General features: G+C 39.4%; 1 protein-coding gene across 2 annotated transcripts in view; it reads right to left on the minus strand.

The window, feature by feature from the left end:
* glsb (glutaminase b) overlaps window positions 1-16,250 on the minus strand; it is a 58,120-nt gene that overhangs the window by 14,441 nt on the left and 27,429 nt on the right. Inside the window, exons 7-15 of one of the 2 annotated variants that reach the window (XM_034221433.1) lie at window positions 14,884-14,942; window positions 10,241-10,273; window positions 9,791-9,849; window positions 7,564-7,630; window positions 6,307-6,357; window positions 4,904-5,080; window positions 1,458-1,589; window positions 772-864; window positions 1-94 (exon numbers count right to left, since the gene is read on the minus strand). The exon at window positions 1-94 is cut by the window's left edge and continues 936 nt beyond it. In XM_034221433.1, coding sequence (XP_034077324.1) covers window positions 1-94; window positions 772-864; window positions 1,458-1,589; window positions 4,904-5,080; window positions 6,307-6,357; window positions 7,564-7,630; window positions 9,791-9,849; window positions 10,241-10,273; window positions 14,884-14,942 — 765 coding nt within the window. The remainder of the gene's footprint in view (window positions 95-771; window positions 865-1,457; window positions 1,590-4,903; window positions 5,081-6,306; window positions 6,358-7,563; window positions 7,631-9,790; window positions 9,850-10,240; window positions 10,274-14,883; window positions 14,943-16,250) is intronic. The other variant, XM_034221432.1, reaches the window with a different exon arrangement.

The following is a 16,250-nucleotide window of genomic DNA, read 5'->3' on the forward strand; positions in this document are numbered from 1 at the left end:
GTGACTCGGTGGGGGCCACCTTTTTCCAAAGGGGGGCTTTCAGAGCTAGCTCCTGCTGGAGGCTCTCGTAATCCATGGGTCCGAAGAAGAACTGCTGTTTCAATCGACACGAATAACAAATTAGTCTGGCTCCTACTGTTTTTGTGTTCTTTGTGTGTGTATACATTTTTATATATATAAAATGTTTGTGGTGTGTAAATAAATCTTTTGAAATACCTACTGAATCCCCATTTAAGGTTTAAGAGGTTTCTTTATTTAGCTTTAGGAACGGCAGGATCTAAAGCAGGCTTCAGTTTTTTTATCTGTGTGGGCCTCTCTGTATTTTTTTTAACCGAGGTATAAATAGCCAGCTTTGTCATACACACTTGGTTAACTAAGATGCTTATATTCCGTGCTGAACCCTATGCAAAGCAAACTGAATGGTATCCAGTGACCAAACTCAGAAATATGCTTCGTTGGTCTTAAAATACCTGCAGCAATCTCCATGGGAATTAAAAGAGAGGTAGCACAGTTTAAGACAGAGGAAAATCCCGTTTCGCTGTCTATATAAATTGACATGTTTTTTTCCGATAAAGATGTACTTTTTGTACAGTTATGGCAATCAAAATGTAAGCAAACCGCAACAAAACGGACGCAATGAGCTGTTCAATGTGAACTCCAGCAAGCTAAGCATTCTTGGAGAGAAGGACAAACTCAGTGTGTTTGAAGAGGGAAATGGGTGCAGCTTTGTGGGTGTGTTCCTCACAACGTGATGCCGCTGTGTGTCCTTACCCGCTGGTCCCCTCCTTCTCTGCGGGGGTCGTGCTTCTTGGCAAAGTGTTTCAGGTTGTCGTAGTTGTGGAAGTTAAAGAGCTCCACCAGGTCCTGGAATGAAAAGGCAGATAGATAAATCGAAAGGATGAATACAATATGAAATGTAATTCTGTTTCTAAATACCAATAATTTCAGTTAAGAAACAGCACTAGCTGTTATCTGATTACATGCACTGTTCACTGACTAAAGCTAAATTAATTATGAATTTCTTTCAATCCATTTCTTAATAAAGTTTTGTGTTACCTTTCCTGTTGCAGTGTATCATCACATGATAGATAGCATAAGCACTTTGGTTGTACTGTAGACATGAGTGGAGGGGGGCCTGAATTCCAACACTCAAGTGCAAATGCACGCACGCAACATGTTACCTTTGTGTTGCTATTCAATAATCTAAAAGTTGCTTAAAAAGTTATATTGTCAAAATCCAAAATGACATTGAATCTATAATTATTGTAGGTCTAGAGAAAGCCATTTGAAGACTTTATGTGTGCATTCTGCAATAAGGCAAGTGACTGAAGTTGTTTGAAATACAATTACTCCAGAATGCCTCTTTGTCATACAGTAATGCACTGGTATGTAAACATAGAAGTATGTGTTGTTACAGGCCATGCAGTGATCTACTGTCCTGTACCACCCTCACATACCGTGCAGAACTGGATTCCTCTCACTGAGTTCCCCATCTTGTCCAGAGGAGGAGACCAGCACATGATGCCCATCACATTGGGAACAACCAGCAGGATCCCCCCCGCTACTCCAGACTTGGCTGGCAGACCGACCTACAACAGGGAGAAGAGTTACACAACAGAACCGCAGCCGAGTGTATCTGCAGTAGCAACGGTATTTGGCTGGAAAAGGAGAGAGTTTGTTTGTTGTTCGGAATGAGTATTCGAAACGCATTTGCCGTTTTGGCTACGTAAAGTGAAGTTGTGTGTTGTCTTTGCTGGCTTTCGCTGCCGTGAGTTTTGGTCGCACAGTGATGATACTTATACCATTGGAATCTGTGGAATCTCAGCGAGCAGATCCGATGAAGCATAACATATTTCTACCGTGAGTTATGTGCTAAGTGCGTTAGCACTCTTTCGCTTAGTGCTAATTCAGAGGTTCGGCGTTGTGTTTCCGTAAAAATTGTTCATATCGCCAGGTAGCTGAGTTTCTTCCCGTTAAGTGGGTATGACACATTCATAGTTTGTTAAATGTTAAGAAGCCCTCAGAAGCTGTTTCTTGCAAGATGTTGCTTGTTGCCCCGGGGGCGGGGGCTCCCGGGCTTAATAGGTTAAGAAGTGACATCATAGACAAAATATGCAAAGAGTGATATCAATAAAGAGTAGATGTTATTGTTGTTATTGTCAAAACTAACTGCTTGAAATCACGATGAGAATAGAAACATATTTTCACACATTGCTCCCACTCTCTACTTCTTTGGCACCAGGAGCGGTCTAATTAAAATGTGCCATCCCATCAGCCCTAACACCTCGGATCGGGCAGACCATGTGATATGACAGCTATGCTACACTGAAGAGCAGTTAAATACAAGCATACATGCATGTAATAGAAAAAAAACAGGTGTAAAATACAATGACATTCATCACCTTGAAGGACATTATTATTTAAATCAGGAAAGTCTGAAAAGCAGTAAATCAGGTATATTTTTTTAAGGAATGGTGTGGAAACAACCAAAATTGGGATATTTGATTGTTCACACTATTTACATTATGCACACTCTTGTTTCTACTTTATTAAATATACCTGTACAGAACAGTCCAATACAACTGTTCTGACATAACGCTATTTTTAATTATAGAGGTACAATATACTATAACAAAAAACCTAATAATCATCAAGTAATACATTGATAGTACATTAAATTATAATATAATAAATCAACAGTTATTTGACTGCTAAGAAACATTTAAATCATCATTAATAAGAATACTAATTATTGGAAAAGCTAAATCATTTATTTTTAGATGCACACTATAAAATTGTATATACAGTACTATATAATAAGCATTTGTCAATAAAAACAATATATCTGTAAAACATCTTTTCACATAATGGAGCAGATATTGATATGTTTTTTATTTATGTATATGTATTTACATTTATTGTATTCATCTTTTTTAGTGTCATAACAGTTTGTTTATTGCTTCACTGTGTTGATGTGCCGAGCTCACTGTGAAAGTTACAGATGACAGGTTAATCCTTACAGGAAGCTCTGGTGTGGCCGCTGTACTCAGTCCTGAGGTCATCCAAGCTGCATATACATTGCATTATGTTCTACTGTACTGCTACTGTAAAAGTATATTTTATACTTACCTTACTACTGAATTACCATTTTTATTAAGTAATGTATTTTTCCTAGGTAAAGTCTCACAGATATTAGTGCAGTAACGGATGCTTGGTCCCACCTGTTGGGTGTAACCCTGAGCCATTGCTGGTGCAATTCTGTTTACAAGCTTAAACCAGTTTCATTCCATACCTGTTGCAAACCTGCTTAACCAGCATGTCATTTACCAAACATGTGTGTGTATTTTGGCATGTCAGGACATAGCAGATATAATCACAAAAAAGCAGAGAAACTATGTGAGCCTAAAACAGACAAGGCTACAGGTAGGGATGCTCCGATCGATCGGTCACCGATCGATATCGGCCGATACTCACTCTCTACCGATCGATCGGTGCTCTCTAAACATGCCGATCGCGAGAGCCGATCGCATGACGTAAAATACATGACACTTTTCTCTGTGCGCGGCAAAACAAGCTCGCCAAAATGGCTTCACCGGCCTGGCATTATTTTAAGGTGTCCGAAAAAGACAGTAAAATAGCGGTATGCAACGTGTGTGAAGCAGAAATCCTGCAGCTCCGCCCGCCGGACCGGTAAGCGCAGCGAAACACACACACAGGGAGAACCAGACCGCAGTTCATTTCCTCATATCCCAAACGAGAAATTACGGTAGCAAATCACCCGGTTCTTTACGACCAGAACTATTAACGGGATACAAACCGGAGGAACCAGGCATGGAGGGAGGTGCCAGAGACAGTGGGTGAAACTGGTAAGTTTTCGCCTGTTTGGGGAGTTTATATATATATATATATATTGCTCGCATAAAATCCCCGGGTTTTTTTGCTTTGTATGTCGGGGGCGGGAGATTCATGTGATTGGTTGTTGGTCGCGTTGCTCGCAAAAAATCCCCAAGCTTTCAGACGCGCCCAGCTCCAAGATTTTTAAGATTTTTGAAAAGCTGCTGTGTGGACGGACGTACCGTAAGAGTTAGACCTAACACACTTAGCTATTTTATCTACCTCTGGATCAAGCTAAACTAGTTATTATAAATATATGTATTCTTCATTGTCGGGTCACTCATTACTGGATCAGTGAGCTGCATGAGATACTGACAGGCTGTCAGGAGAGGGGGAGAGAGAGAGGGAGAGAGGGAAAGAGAGCGCTTCCGCTAATTTCTCCCGTGTTATTATCCAAAGTGAATGTAAACTTGAATAATGTACATCATTTGAATGTAATAATTAAGTTGATTGTTGTTTGTGGAAGCTCCAGTGAATGAGCCCCATTAACTGAGTTTTAAACATCACTTTAAATCTTCCATTTAGGCCCCGCCCACTCGATCGGATCGGCGATTGGTATCGGCCGATACTGATTCCGGCGATCGGCGATCGGCCCCAAAATTGGCGATCGGAGCATCCCTAGCTACAGGTAAACACAACTGTGTTTACAACATCTCATTATGTCCAAAACACTCAAATTCAGTTTACAGCTCTGGCACAACATCAAAACTCTTTGAATTTTTTTTTTTACACAGGACCAACCCTGCCATCACCCACAATTATGATAATAATAATAATAATTAGTAGCTTTTGTTTCTATGTCTGGATTATAGCCTGCAAACACATATTTGGAATGATTTATAAAACAGTTTAAAAAAAATAAAACAAAATTTTTTAAGACTGTGACTAAAGTATAAAGTACAAATAGTAATGCTTAAAACGCGGCCAGACTTCAAAGGTTTGACTCCTTGGCCATTTTAAACAAAACATATGTCTCATACTATACTTGTGATCCTATCCTTTTACTTACATGGAAAGCAAACTGTCCTGAGAAGTCGTACATGCCGCAGGAGTGCATCAGACTCAACGTGTTCCTCACCGCCTCGGGGCTCAGCACACGTTCCCCCGTGATGGGACAGATGCCGCCGTTAGCCAGAGTGGCCGCCATGACACTGGCGCTCTCACAGGTCACCTCAATGGAGCAGAGCTGCAGGTTCACACATAAGGACAATTTGTAGAATTTCTCCATCAATATTTTCTTGCACTGCAGAGCATCTTTTGCATCACGCCGCATGGAAACTTGGTGGTGGGGGAACAGGCGAGCAGGAATGAGAATGACGCTGGTGGTGACAGAGGAATTCAATATGCAGCTCACATTGTGGCCACAGGGGGTTAGTTAAAGGTCCCATGTCAGGGCCATTTCTACTGATCATAATTCCATTGTTGAGGTCTACTAAAATAGATTTATATTGTGCAATTTTCCAAACTCACATTGGTTTCTCATACAGCATCTCTGTATAGTATGTGTATTCATTCTGTCCTAAATGGCTTGTTGGAGCTCCTGCCCCCCCCCCTCCCCCTCCCTGTGAGCCCAATGGCCGTCTGCGAGACAGCGAGACACAGCGAAACCAGCTCGAACTCACACACCCGCAGCCTCGCCGCGCCCCGCCGTCTCAGGCGGAGAAATCGGCGGAGCTGCAGCTGAGAAGAGATTGAGGGTGTGTGTAACCTAACGGCTCCGCGGATGTAATGTAACGGCTCCACAGATTGGTCCATTTGGGTATGGGCACGTCATTGTACCCAGGAAGAAAAAGAGAAATCTCCAACGAGGCGTTCTGGGGCAGCATAGACAGGTATTTTCTGTGTTAGAGTTTTACTCGCTACAGGGTGTACTTTGAGGCTTTGTGACTTTGCAGACCGTTTACATGCAGAAAAACCTTCACTGTGGGGAACTGGAACTGGAAAAGTATGACATGGGACCTTTAAGGTTTTGATGAAAATGTAATCAAATGCTACTGTATGTCCCTCACAGCAACCGGTTTAAATTGTCTCTATTCTCTCAATAAAAACGCAGAAAATAAAGTGTAGAATGGTATTCTGCCCTCATTTAAAGTTTCAGACACCTCTGAAACCAAATCTATGTACTGTTTATTGCAGGAACAGTTTTTAATAGCTACTGTATGAGTAGTTTACAGGGAAGTTAACATGATGAGAACAGAGAGTTTGACAGAAAAAAAGTGATATGGGGCTAAATATGGTAGAGAAGCAGAAAGTCGATCCATCCAGGATCTCTGACCCTGACAGTTGGAATCAATAGAGTAGGAAGAGCAGGCAAACAAAAAAAAATTATAGTCATACAAAAAAAAAAAAAATAGGACTTGATATTGATACTGAATTTAAAGAAAATGGAAAAGAAACCAAGGCTAAACTTACTTGAAAGTAGAAGTCCAGAACAGATGTCATGTCTGTCCCGTCTGGGAAACACTGCAGAGAAACAATCAAAGGAACTTTCCTCAAACACTGAATTTCCATGTCACAATTATTACTGAGACTAACAGGTATGTCTAATAAAAGCAGATTCCAAATAGGCACATGCAAACTAAGGCAAGGCAAGGCAAGGCAAGGCAAGGCAAGGCAAGGCAAGGCAAGGCAAGGCAAGGCAAGGCAAGGCAAGTTTATTTATATAGCACCTTTCAACACAAGGCAATTCAAAGTGCTTTACAAAAAATGAAAGAGATTAAGAAAATGGCATTTAAAATCAGTCATTAAAAAGAAAAGCTAATAAAAGAAACATTAAAAGAAAAAATACATGGATAAAAGTTACAGTGCAGTCTAAGATATGAATAGTTCAATTAAAAGCAGCGACAAAAAGAAAAGTCTTCAGCCTGGATTTAAAAGTAGTCAGAGTTGCAGCGGACCTGCAGGTTTCTGGGAGTTTGTTCCAGATATTTGGAGCATAATAACTGAACGCTGCTTTACCATGTTTAGTTCTGACTCTGGGGACAGAAAGCTGACCAGTCCCTGAAGACCTGAGTGATCTGGATGGTTCATAATTTAGCAGAAGGTCAGAAATGTATTTTGGGCCTAAACCATTCAGTGCTTTATAAACCAGCAGCAGTATTTTGAAATCTATTCTTTGACACACAGGAAGCCAGTGTAAAGACTTCAGAACTGGAGTGATGTGATCCACTTTCTAAAAAGATTATTATATTTAATTGGGGGACATATACACACGGCGTCATGCGTTGAAGCTTGTCGACGGGCGTGTTTGAAGCTCGACCAACAACCAATCACGTGACATGAATCTCCTGCCCCGGACACACAAGCAGCGGTTTGGTTGGCTCGAGCTTGTACTGGCATATGATTTGATTGGCTGACGCATCCGTCGAAGCTTCAAAAGTTGAACATTGCTCAACTTTTGAAGCGAGCAACGCGAACAAAGCGAAGCTCCCACAATGCACTTCGGCAAAGTGTGACGTCACACCATTCAAAGTGAATGGGCAGAAGCGTTGAAGCTTCAACGCACGCCGCCGTGTGGACGGGCCGTAACTCACACCTTGTCTTACTTTATTTTTTTTTACTTTGTTCAGTCTTACAATTACTGTTCTTCAGCTTTGCAGGGCAGATAGATATCAATAGAGTGACAGAAGTATACAACAGCAACACCCTATGACTCATCCAAGCTCAAACCTTTTTCTCCTTCAGGTAGTAGCCGATGGCAAAGTTCCTGTCCCCTGTCTCACGCTCCGACTGGAATCTGTCACACAAAGATCAGAGCACTCCCATTAAATAGGGGAAGGAAATATTTGGCGTGTGTGTGCGTGCGTGCATTTGCACTTGAGTGTTGGAATTCTGGCCCCCCTCCACTCATGTCTACAGTACAACCAAAGTGCTTATGCTATCTATCATGTGATGATACACTGCAACATGAGTCTCTCTGGGCTTGCTCTTTTCTGTACACATTGTTAGCATATGGCGCCATCATAAATCATGCTAGTGACCTTTCAAGGTTCAAGGTTCTTTATTGTCAAACTAACATAGCTACAGAGTAATTATGTCGTTGAAAATCAACGGTCACAGGCTTCTCCAACAATGCAACACAATAATACAGATAAGCAGACAATATTAAAGCAATATTAAAGTATATTATATTAAAAGTAATACAAAAGAAAAACAGTTCTAAAAAAAGTGAGAAAAAAAAGTGAAATACGAGTCTATATACTAGTTATTGGAATGATATATTAGATGAGAGATAAATAATTACTAAGTAGCAGATGAATGTTGTGAAATTGTTTCAGCAGTTCAGTTGGTTAACAGTCTTATTGCCTGCGGGATACAGACAGACTTTACAATACAGACCGCATTTCGTCCGTCATAAATAACACATATCACCTAATGAATGTAAGTAATATCAAATAACTGCCGACTTCCAACCTATACTTTTGTGACCAATTTGCTAATTGCCTACAAAGAGACCAAAATAACTATAAATAGATACACAAAGAGACTTCTGAACGACTATGAAGGTAAAAACATATAAAGTGACACAAAATGACTTCAAAAAGACATAAAAATTATTAGAAAGATACATAAAGTCACTACTAAGAGGCACAAATGACCTCAGCAAGACACAAAACAATGGTGGAAAGAATAAAACACCATAAAGTGACACAAAACAACTACAAAGAGACACAAAAAGGACCTCAAAAAGACATAAAACGACTAAACACAGAAACAAAAATACCTCATAAAGACCCAAATTGACTACTAAGAGACACAAAAGGAACACAAACGTACAAAAGAGCTACAAAAGGACACACAACTTATACCTCATTCACACCAACGCAACTCCGTTTCAAGCTCCGTGCTAGAGATTTTCAGGTTCAGAACCGGTTCTTCGGTTTAGCTCCGGCTCTTTTCACACTGCCCAGAGTCTGACTGGTGCTACGTCATTGCGTCATCGTTTGCGTCATGACGTAACCGTTTGCGTGCCTGCTTCATAAAGCCAAACCGCGCGCGGAAACCCCTCACAGATGACACCGACAACAACAACAATGGCCGATTGTGTTTCTCCATCGTTGTGTACAAACTGGATAAAACGCGGGCTTTTTGTTGTTGTTCAGGAGTTGATCCCGCCCTGCCCCTGCCTCGACGTAAGCGTGACGTATGCAGTGCTTTTGCTCTGGCCGGACAATTTTTTGGTGCTTGAAACGAACCGGATTCCGGAGCTAAGAGGCTGCTCCGCTGCGGTGTGAAGAGAAAACCCAGTGCTTTTCAAGCTCCAGCTCTAATCCGTCACTGAGCCAATTGGCCTTTAGAGCTCGTTATCTAAGAGCTGATTAAAGACACCTGCCGAGAGGTGACCAATGGTGGGGGGTTAAAGGCTCAACACGCTACAACGTTTTGAGCCATACAGAGTAGCATCTGCTCCTTGATCTCACGGCGAATTGTAAGTGGCTACTGCCTGAGATCGCATGCTGTGTTTTTATTAAATGTGCCAACTGCTAGGACTGTCTTAGGGAAGACAGCTTTTAGATGCGCAGCTTCTCTGTCTTGGAATAGTCTGCAAATTAAATGGAAACTGAGCAATCTGGTGCCACTAAATGTTTCTAAAGCTCGGTTGGATGCTACTCAATCGGAAGCTGTTGGTACCTGTTCATGTGGATAGTTATTGTAAATTGTAATCCCTGTAATGATGCTGTAAAATGTCCTTTTTGTTGTTCTGTTGTTTTATGTATTTATGTTTCATGTGGAACCTACTTCAGCAGGTCTCCCTTGAAAAAGAGATCAATGATCTCAAGGGATACACCTGGATAAATAAAGGTTTGAAATGAAATGAAAGCAAGTGTTCTGCTTTGTGTGGTGAGTGAAGGAAGATAACTTTGATAACATCAACTCATGATTTAGAGGGACTTACGTGGCGTTGTTGAAACCCACATACTCGTTTCCCGCCATACGTTTCAGAAAGTTCATGACCTGGAGGAAAGCAGAGTGAAAGTTGATACAGTGTTATTTACATTTTTTAAAAAGGCATTACAGCCCCTTTAATGTCTAGCTGTGAGCAGTTACTACATGTTCTTGTATACTGCATGGTAGTATAGCAGCACACTTGTTAGTATACATAATCACACTTCATTATGTCCTTTCTCTAGAGTAAACATTATGTACTCAACATCTACTCAGAGTTACTGTGTAGTAAGGCATTTAGCACAGCTCATACGCTTTATTAGACAGTCTAAAGAGGTCAATTAAATACACAATAATAAAACAGCATCTACTCATCCTAGGGGACTCTTCATAAGGTACATAAAAGTGAATCAATACTTTTTACTTTAATATTTCACCCGGTATGACTTCTAATACTTACATAATCAAATCTTTCTGCGTTGCTTGCACCTTGCTGTTGAGAGAAGAAAATAATCAGCAGTTAGTACGATTCATTCACAGAGGGATTTGTTTGCAGAGGACAAGCACAGCATCATTATAGATCAGACTAAAATATGAATGCTGACCAAATAAAACTACTGAATTAGAAAATACATTTGTGGATGTTTATGTAAAAAAATAAAATAAGAATCACATGACTTTTGTCAATAATTATAAAAATCGATAACAAATATCAATAGGATTTGATGAGACTTGATTACACAGTGGAAGATCTTTAGACTTAAAAAATGGAGATTTAGTAGACATGTGCATTAGCAGACCTAAGTCAGTTAAAGAAACACATGTCCCACCATTATGTCTCACTGATTCCAAATAGGGGGCTCAATATTCTCTAATCAGTAAAAAGGTAAATATGTTGTTTTTTTTGTAAGCTGAAACAGCTGTGACTGTGTATGTTACTATCCAAGTAAATGTAAGTGTATGCAGCTAGGTTTGCATTACAGGTTACTGTAAAGCAGGTGTATGTGTTTGAGGATGATATGTCAACATGTGTCATGTGTCAAGAGACTGTCAGACAAAACAACGGGCAGGATACAAAGGGAGGAATGCTTTTCCTCTGAGAATAGAATACACAGTTTGTGTACCTTTTTGAAGCTTATTATGTTGCCTATCGCACTGCAGAAAACACAGCAAAAGTACAAATGGACATGCATGCACATTTATAGTTCTGTAGCATTAGTTGCAAATATAAAGGATGGTGTGCGCATATTTTTAACATTACATTTAAAAAGACAAATGCATTATGTGTGACAGTACATTTCAAAGATTCTACACTTTACTGTGCAGAAGAAAAAGTGACACTGATGGAGGTGTTAAAGAGTCACTAAATGGGAGTTCTACAGATCTGATTGGAGGAGAAAGAGAGAAGAGTGGGGTAGGGGTCTGGGGATTGGGATTGGGAGGAGAAAGATATGGAAAAGGAAGAAAAAATTACCAACGTCATTTGACCTGCAGCAGCAGTCATTATTTCCCACAGTTCCTATGTCTGTAAAAACAGCAACAACATGTAGCCTTCAAGCACCATGTAACAACAGTTCTGCCACTTCAACCATCTAACAGTTTCCCCCCCCCCAAGCTTAAAGCTAATTGGGCGACCTGACCTGGCATTTCAGACATTTGAGTCTCAGTATAGAAAAACAAATAACACTGAAACAATGGTGAGCAGATGGACAATGACACTCATGATCGTCTCAGAAAAATGTGAGGAGATGTGTTTGGAGCATTCCTGGGAAGTGTCTTTAGTCATTTAGTATGTCCAACAGGTCTGCTGTGTAATGAAAGCTTTATCTGAACATCAATCTATTAAACTAAAACGATTTATATAACATGTATTATAACATCTAAATGAGGAAGGTGTTTTGACTGGTTGATTTGCTTGAATAATGAGGAGTACAGAGACAGTAATAATATTACAAAGGACCTTACTTGGAAGAAAAAGAACAGAACGAACTGATTTAATCTAATAGAGGATTAAAAAGTACAGTTGGTGCTCTTCTAATGTTTCAACTTATCTGCTTACACCACTGTTGGAAATGTTTAAGAGTTATTTCAACATGTAAGCCCTTTCCCTTGGAGAGTGAGATGAATAGATCACCAAAATAATGTCATGGACGTGTTTAGCTAGTTTAGCATGAAGACAGAAACAGGTAAACGCCTAGCTTGGCGTGTTCAAAAGCACACCAACCAACACTAAATCTCACTCATTTACATACATTTGTTAATTAATATGAAGAGAATTTGTTTTGCATTTTTTGGCACTATTTATGGGGAATTATCTTTGGGCAAACACCAGCTAATTCTCCGAGTCTGGTTATCTCAGAGAGGCTGTCGGGTCTGCTGCTGTTAGTCGTTCTTAGATACCAATATCATAACCTGTGCTCACAATATCCTACATCTTCCACTAAAAACAACACTGAAGCACTTCCAAATACTACTACATTCCTGGTTAGACGTTTCCCTTAAGTCTTTTTTCTAAGCTAGCTATTTTAAGCTTTCAAATTCGTACTTAGTTAATTGCTTAGTAGATGCATTTACTCATGTTTTAGCCACTTGGTGCCGGCGGTAAATCAGTTAACGCAACTGTTAAAAAAATGAAGTTAAAAAAACATGGAATTTCATCTTAGTATTCTTTCAGCTGTTTTTGGTTTTTATGAATTAATGGTAAATAACTTTAGGTTATTGGCTTTCATATCATCTTACTCTCAGGGAAGAAAATGCTGAACTATTGCAACTACTAAAAACCAAGTTACCCATCGCTGTGAAAGATATCTTCTTTGAATTTTAGATTACCATTTTAATCTAAATTCTACTTCTGTTTGACAACTGTGACGACACACAACAGTCACACAAATGGAAAGGTGTTTTAATGGTATCCGTTGTGTCTTGTGTTTGTTCATTATGTTAAACAATAAAAAGCTTTTAAACATTGCTGTTACACATCAGATCCAATTCATAAATACTGCTGACAAGTTAGAAATTAAAGGTCCAATGTTTCCTCAAGCAGCCTTTGTGTTAACAAAGTGTTAACATAACAAATGTAATCATTTTCCTCAGTGTACTATAACTGGTCTTCAAATTCATTGTTCTTTTGCCCCGAAAGTAAAAATGTTAAGAAACAGTACTACTCGGTTTAAAAATGTACTTTCTGGCACCATGCCATTGTAAAATGACTAACTATGACAATTATGTTGTCAACTTTGCTTTTATTGCACAATAAACTACAAATGTATATCTTGGGCCATTGTCAGATATACACTGTAAAATACAGCTACATGTTTGATAATACTACCATTGTCTCAACTTCGAGTGACATATGCAAGAATGTGATGTATTTAAGTTAAATGGGATTATATTTGTAAACTGATAATAAACAACAAGCACAGGTGAATTTTGAAATGGGAATGTGTTTTGAACATGTGGAAACGGAAAACAAACAGGTTCCAGACACTGAGACTTCTGACAAAGAGTACAAGAGGTCCAAAACCAAATGAAAATCAAACAGGCCACATGCTTCAGCATGCTTGTTCATACATAGGTGGTGATTTGATTTCATTCCCTTTATATATTGCTTCCTCTCGAGTAAAGAAACCCCCACTAATAATCAGATTTCCAAGCTTTGGTATCATATTGTTTCTTACAACATCAACAACAAATATTCATATTATTAATGAACACAAATTCAGTTGCAAGTCTAATTGTTTGGGACAAAAGATTGGCCCAACATAAGGTCCTCTCCAGAAAAACCTACAGTCAGATATCTTTGACTGAGCATTTTGTAGCAAATAGCAGAGAATGTGTTGTGCAGCTCATTTCAAGATATTCAAAAGAAAACATCTGTGATTTAGTCTTGCAGCTATTTATAGAAAGCTCTTTTCTGAATGTGTCTGTGCAAGTGCTAATTATGCAGTGCCAGCACAATTATGTAAAGAGCCCCTGTGAAGTCAAATAATTAAAAGTCAAACCAGAAAATGATGAACACTGTAAAGAGCTTAAAAACATATGGAAAAAGCTGGTGTTAAAGCCATGTTTCACCTCTCCTTTGTTATGTGTGAAACTGTGAGCTGCAGCTCATATGACAAGCGATTCATTTCTGAAGTCACTGTCAGTTATCTGTTTTCACACTGCAGAGAAATCCTGACAGGGTCACACTAAACTGTGGTGAAAAGATAGAGGCTCTGTGACAGGTAAGTATTGACTCACTTCCTGTCTCTCATCATGTGCAGATTGAGGCTGGTTTGCGTGCACTGCACTTGACTAGCTCCACTTCCAGGTTATTTTCAGTAGGGACGATAACAGAGTATGTTTGTGTGCTGGGGCTGGCTGAGTGCCTTCCGGAAGGATTTACACAAGACTTAATGACCACAGGACACATGGCAGTGGACTAAGGTGGTGACCTAGAAATGATTCCAGCCGAGTCAAAAGTCATAAATATCTGAGCAAACTGGGTGTTTGCACCGAGTAAAGGTAAACATGAACTGAATGTGACGTGCATTGAGATACGCCCATTGTTTTTAATAGCTGAACACGCACTAGAGGCACTGTTACTGTTTCTTTTGTAGAGAGCTAAAAAGGAACAAAAGCTAGTATTCTTCCCCAGAGCGTGTTCTTTAGTTATGTTAATAACAAAAGTGTAGTTTCACTGGTTAAAATAACAAATGTCATGTACATGTGATGACTGTATGCAATAGGAGCATCAATTGGTGCACGTCAAATAAGGAGCGGTTTTTAGTTTGTTATTGTTTTCAGTGTATTTGGGTCTTAACTAAGAACACCATAATCTTAAAACATGATAAGAAATGAACTAGGTGTTGAATCAGCTAAAAACTGCATTACTGTGAGTCTTCCTAGCATTGTTTTAAATTAAAGATTTGCTCAGCTCATTGTTAAACAGTCAGTATTATCTGCTAATATTAACTGTATGTTATCCTCATTTTATTAACTTGATTAGCAGCTCACTGATACACCCACCATACACAGAGTTGTATCTCTAAGGTTACAGTGGAAATGGCACAGACTGAACATGAAAACAGAAATGAAGGAGCGGAAAAGTGTTTCTGCGTTTACCTCTATCAGTGAAGTACAAACAATAGCGCCAGCGTTCACCATGGGGTTGTGGGGCTTATCTGCACAAAAAAAAAAAAAGCTCAGTTAGCATGCTGCAGAGGATCAAAGTGTAAACACTCACCTGAGGGCTCTGTATATAGACAGAACAAACGCATGTAGAGCACACATTGACTGAAGATACTAAAAATAAATATGTGTTTTAATAGAGTATATACAAAATAGCAGCAGAATGAGGTGAACAAATGTTTTCAAATGTTACTTTGGCATGTAGCCAAGTTTTTATGACATGAGATTGTGGATGTTGGCACGCACAAAGCTTGGAACACTGACAAAGTCTGTGTGGAAGGTTGCTCTTATTTCAACTCTGCCATGCTTAGCTATCGGAATGAGAAATACTGGATTGATTTCTGGGAGGGTTGCTCCTAGTCTAGAATAGAAATATTTATAAATATAAATTAATTATACAAAGTAACACATTTCTAAAAGTATGAAGAAACATGTGTATTGCACTACAATATACTTTGAATAATAAATGTATACTACAATAAATAACACATATTTAAATAATAATAACATGTTTAAAAGCATGATTAATTTAAATACAGATTTTGCATTTTCACACATCTGTGATGATCTATGAAGATGGGTTCATGTTTGAATAATACAAATAGAGCTGCGATGATGAAGGGTCGTGTTTCAACTAGGAGTGCAACAACTAATCGACTAAAATCGATTACCACATTAGTTGCCAACTAATTCAGTCGTCGATTCGTTGGTGACGTCATCACGTGTGTTTTACGAGCCGTTAAGCTCCAACGTTATTGGTCTTTTTATCGGTACTGGAGACATGTAAAAAATATATATCATGTATTATTGCTACAAAAACATTATATCGCAGTCTTAGTGTCGCCAACTCGTTTCTAATATGCAAAAAGACAAACAAATGCGTCTATGATGTATTTTGGATCAGACGAGATCTCTCTCCCCCGTCTGTGTGCGAGGGAGCGGGGCAGTTTACACACACGCAGCTGCTACATGCAGCGACACACGGAGGAGATGGCGGAGAGAACGCGCTCCGAGGTGTGGTTACACTTTACCCGTCTCGATGTGGAGAATACTTGTTACCATAAGTGCAATGAGAGTTTAGCATGTAAGGGCGGTAACACGAGCAATTTGTCTAAACATTTAGCAAAAGTGCTCCACATTCAGACGGAGGAATGCACCGGGTTCGACTGTCTTTCTAGCAGCTCTGTAGCTCCATCCACGAGTAACGTTTCCACGTCAGGTGTTATGTATGCTAGCAGCAACACACGGAGTTAACTACATGATACAAACATGGGTTAATGATTAGAGGTAACTGAGTTATT

Source organism: Gymnodraco acuticeps, unplaced genomic scaffold (assembly GCF_902827175.1).
Source record: "Gymnodraco acuticeps unplaced genomic scaffold, fGymAcu1.1, whole genome shotgun sequence".
Taxonomy (NCBI): domain Eukaryota; kingdom Metazoa; phylum Chordata; class Actinopteri; order Perciformes; family Bathydraconidae; genus Gymnodraco; species Gymnodraco acuticeps.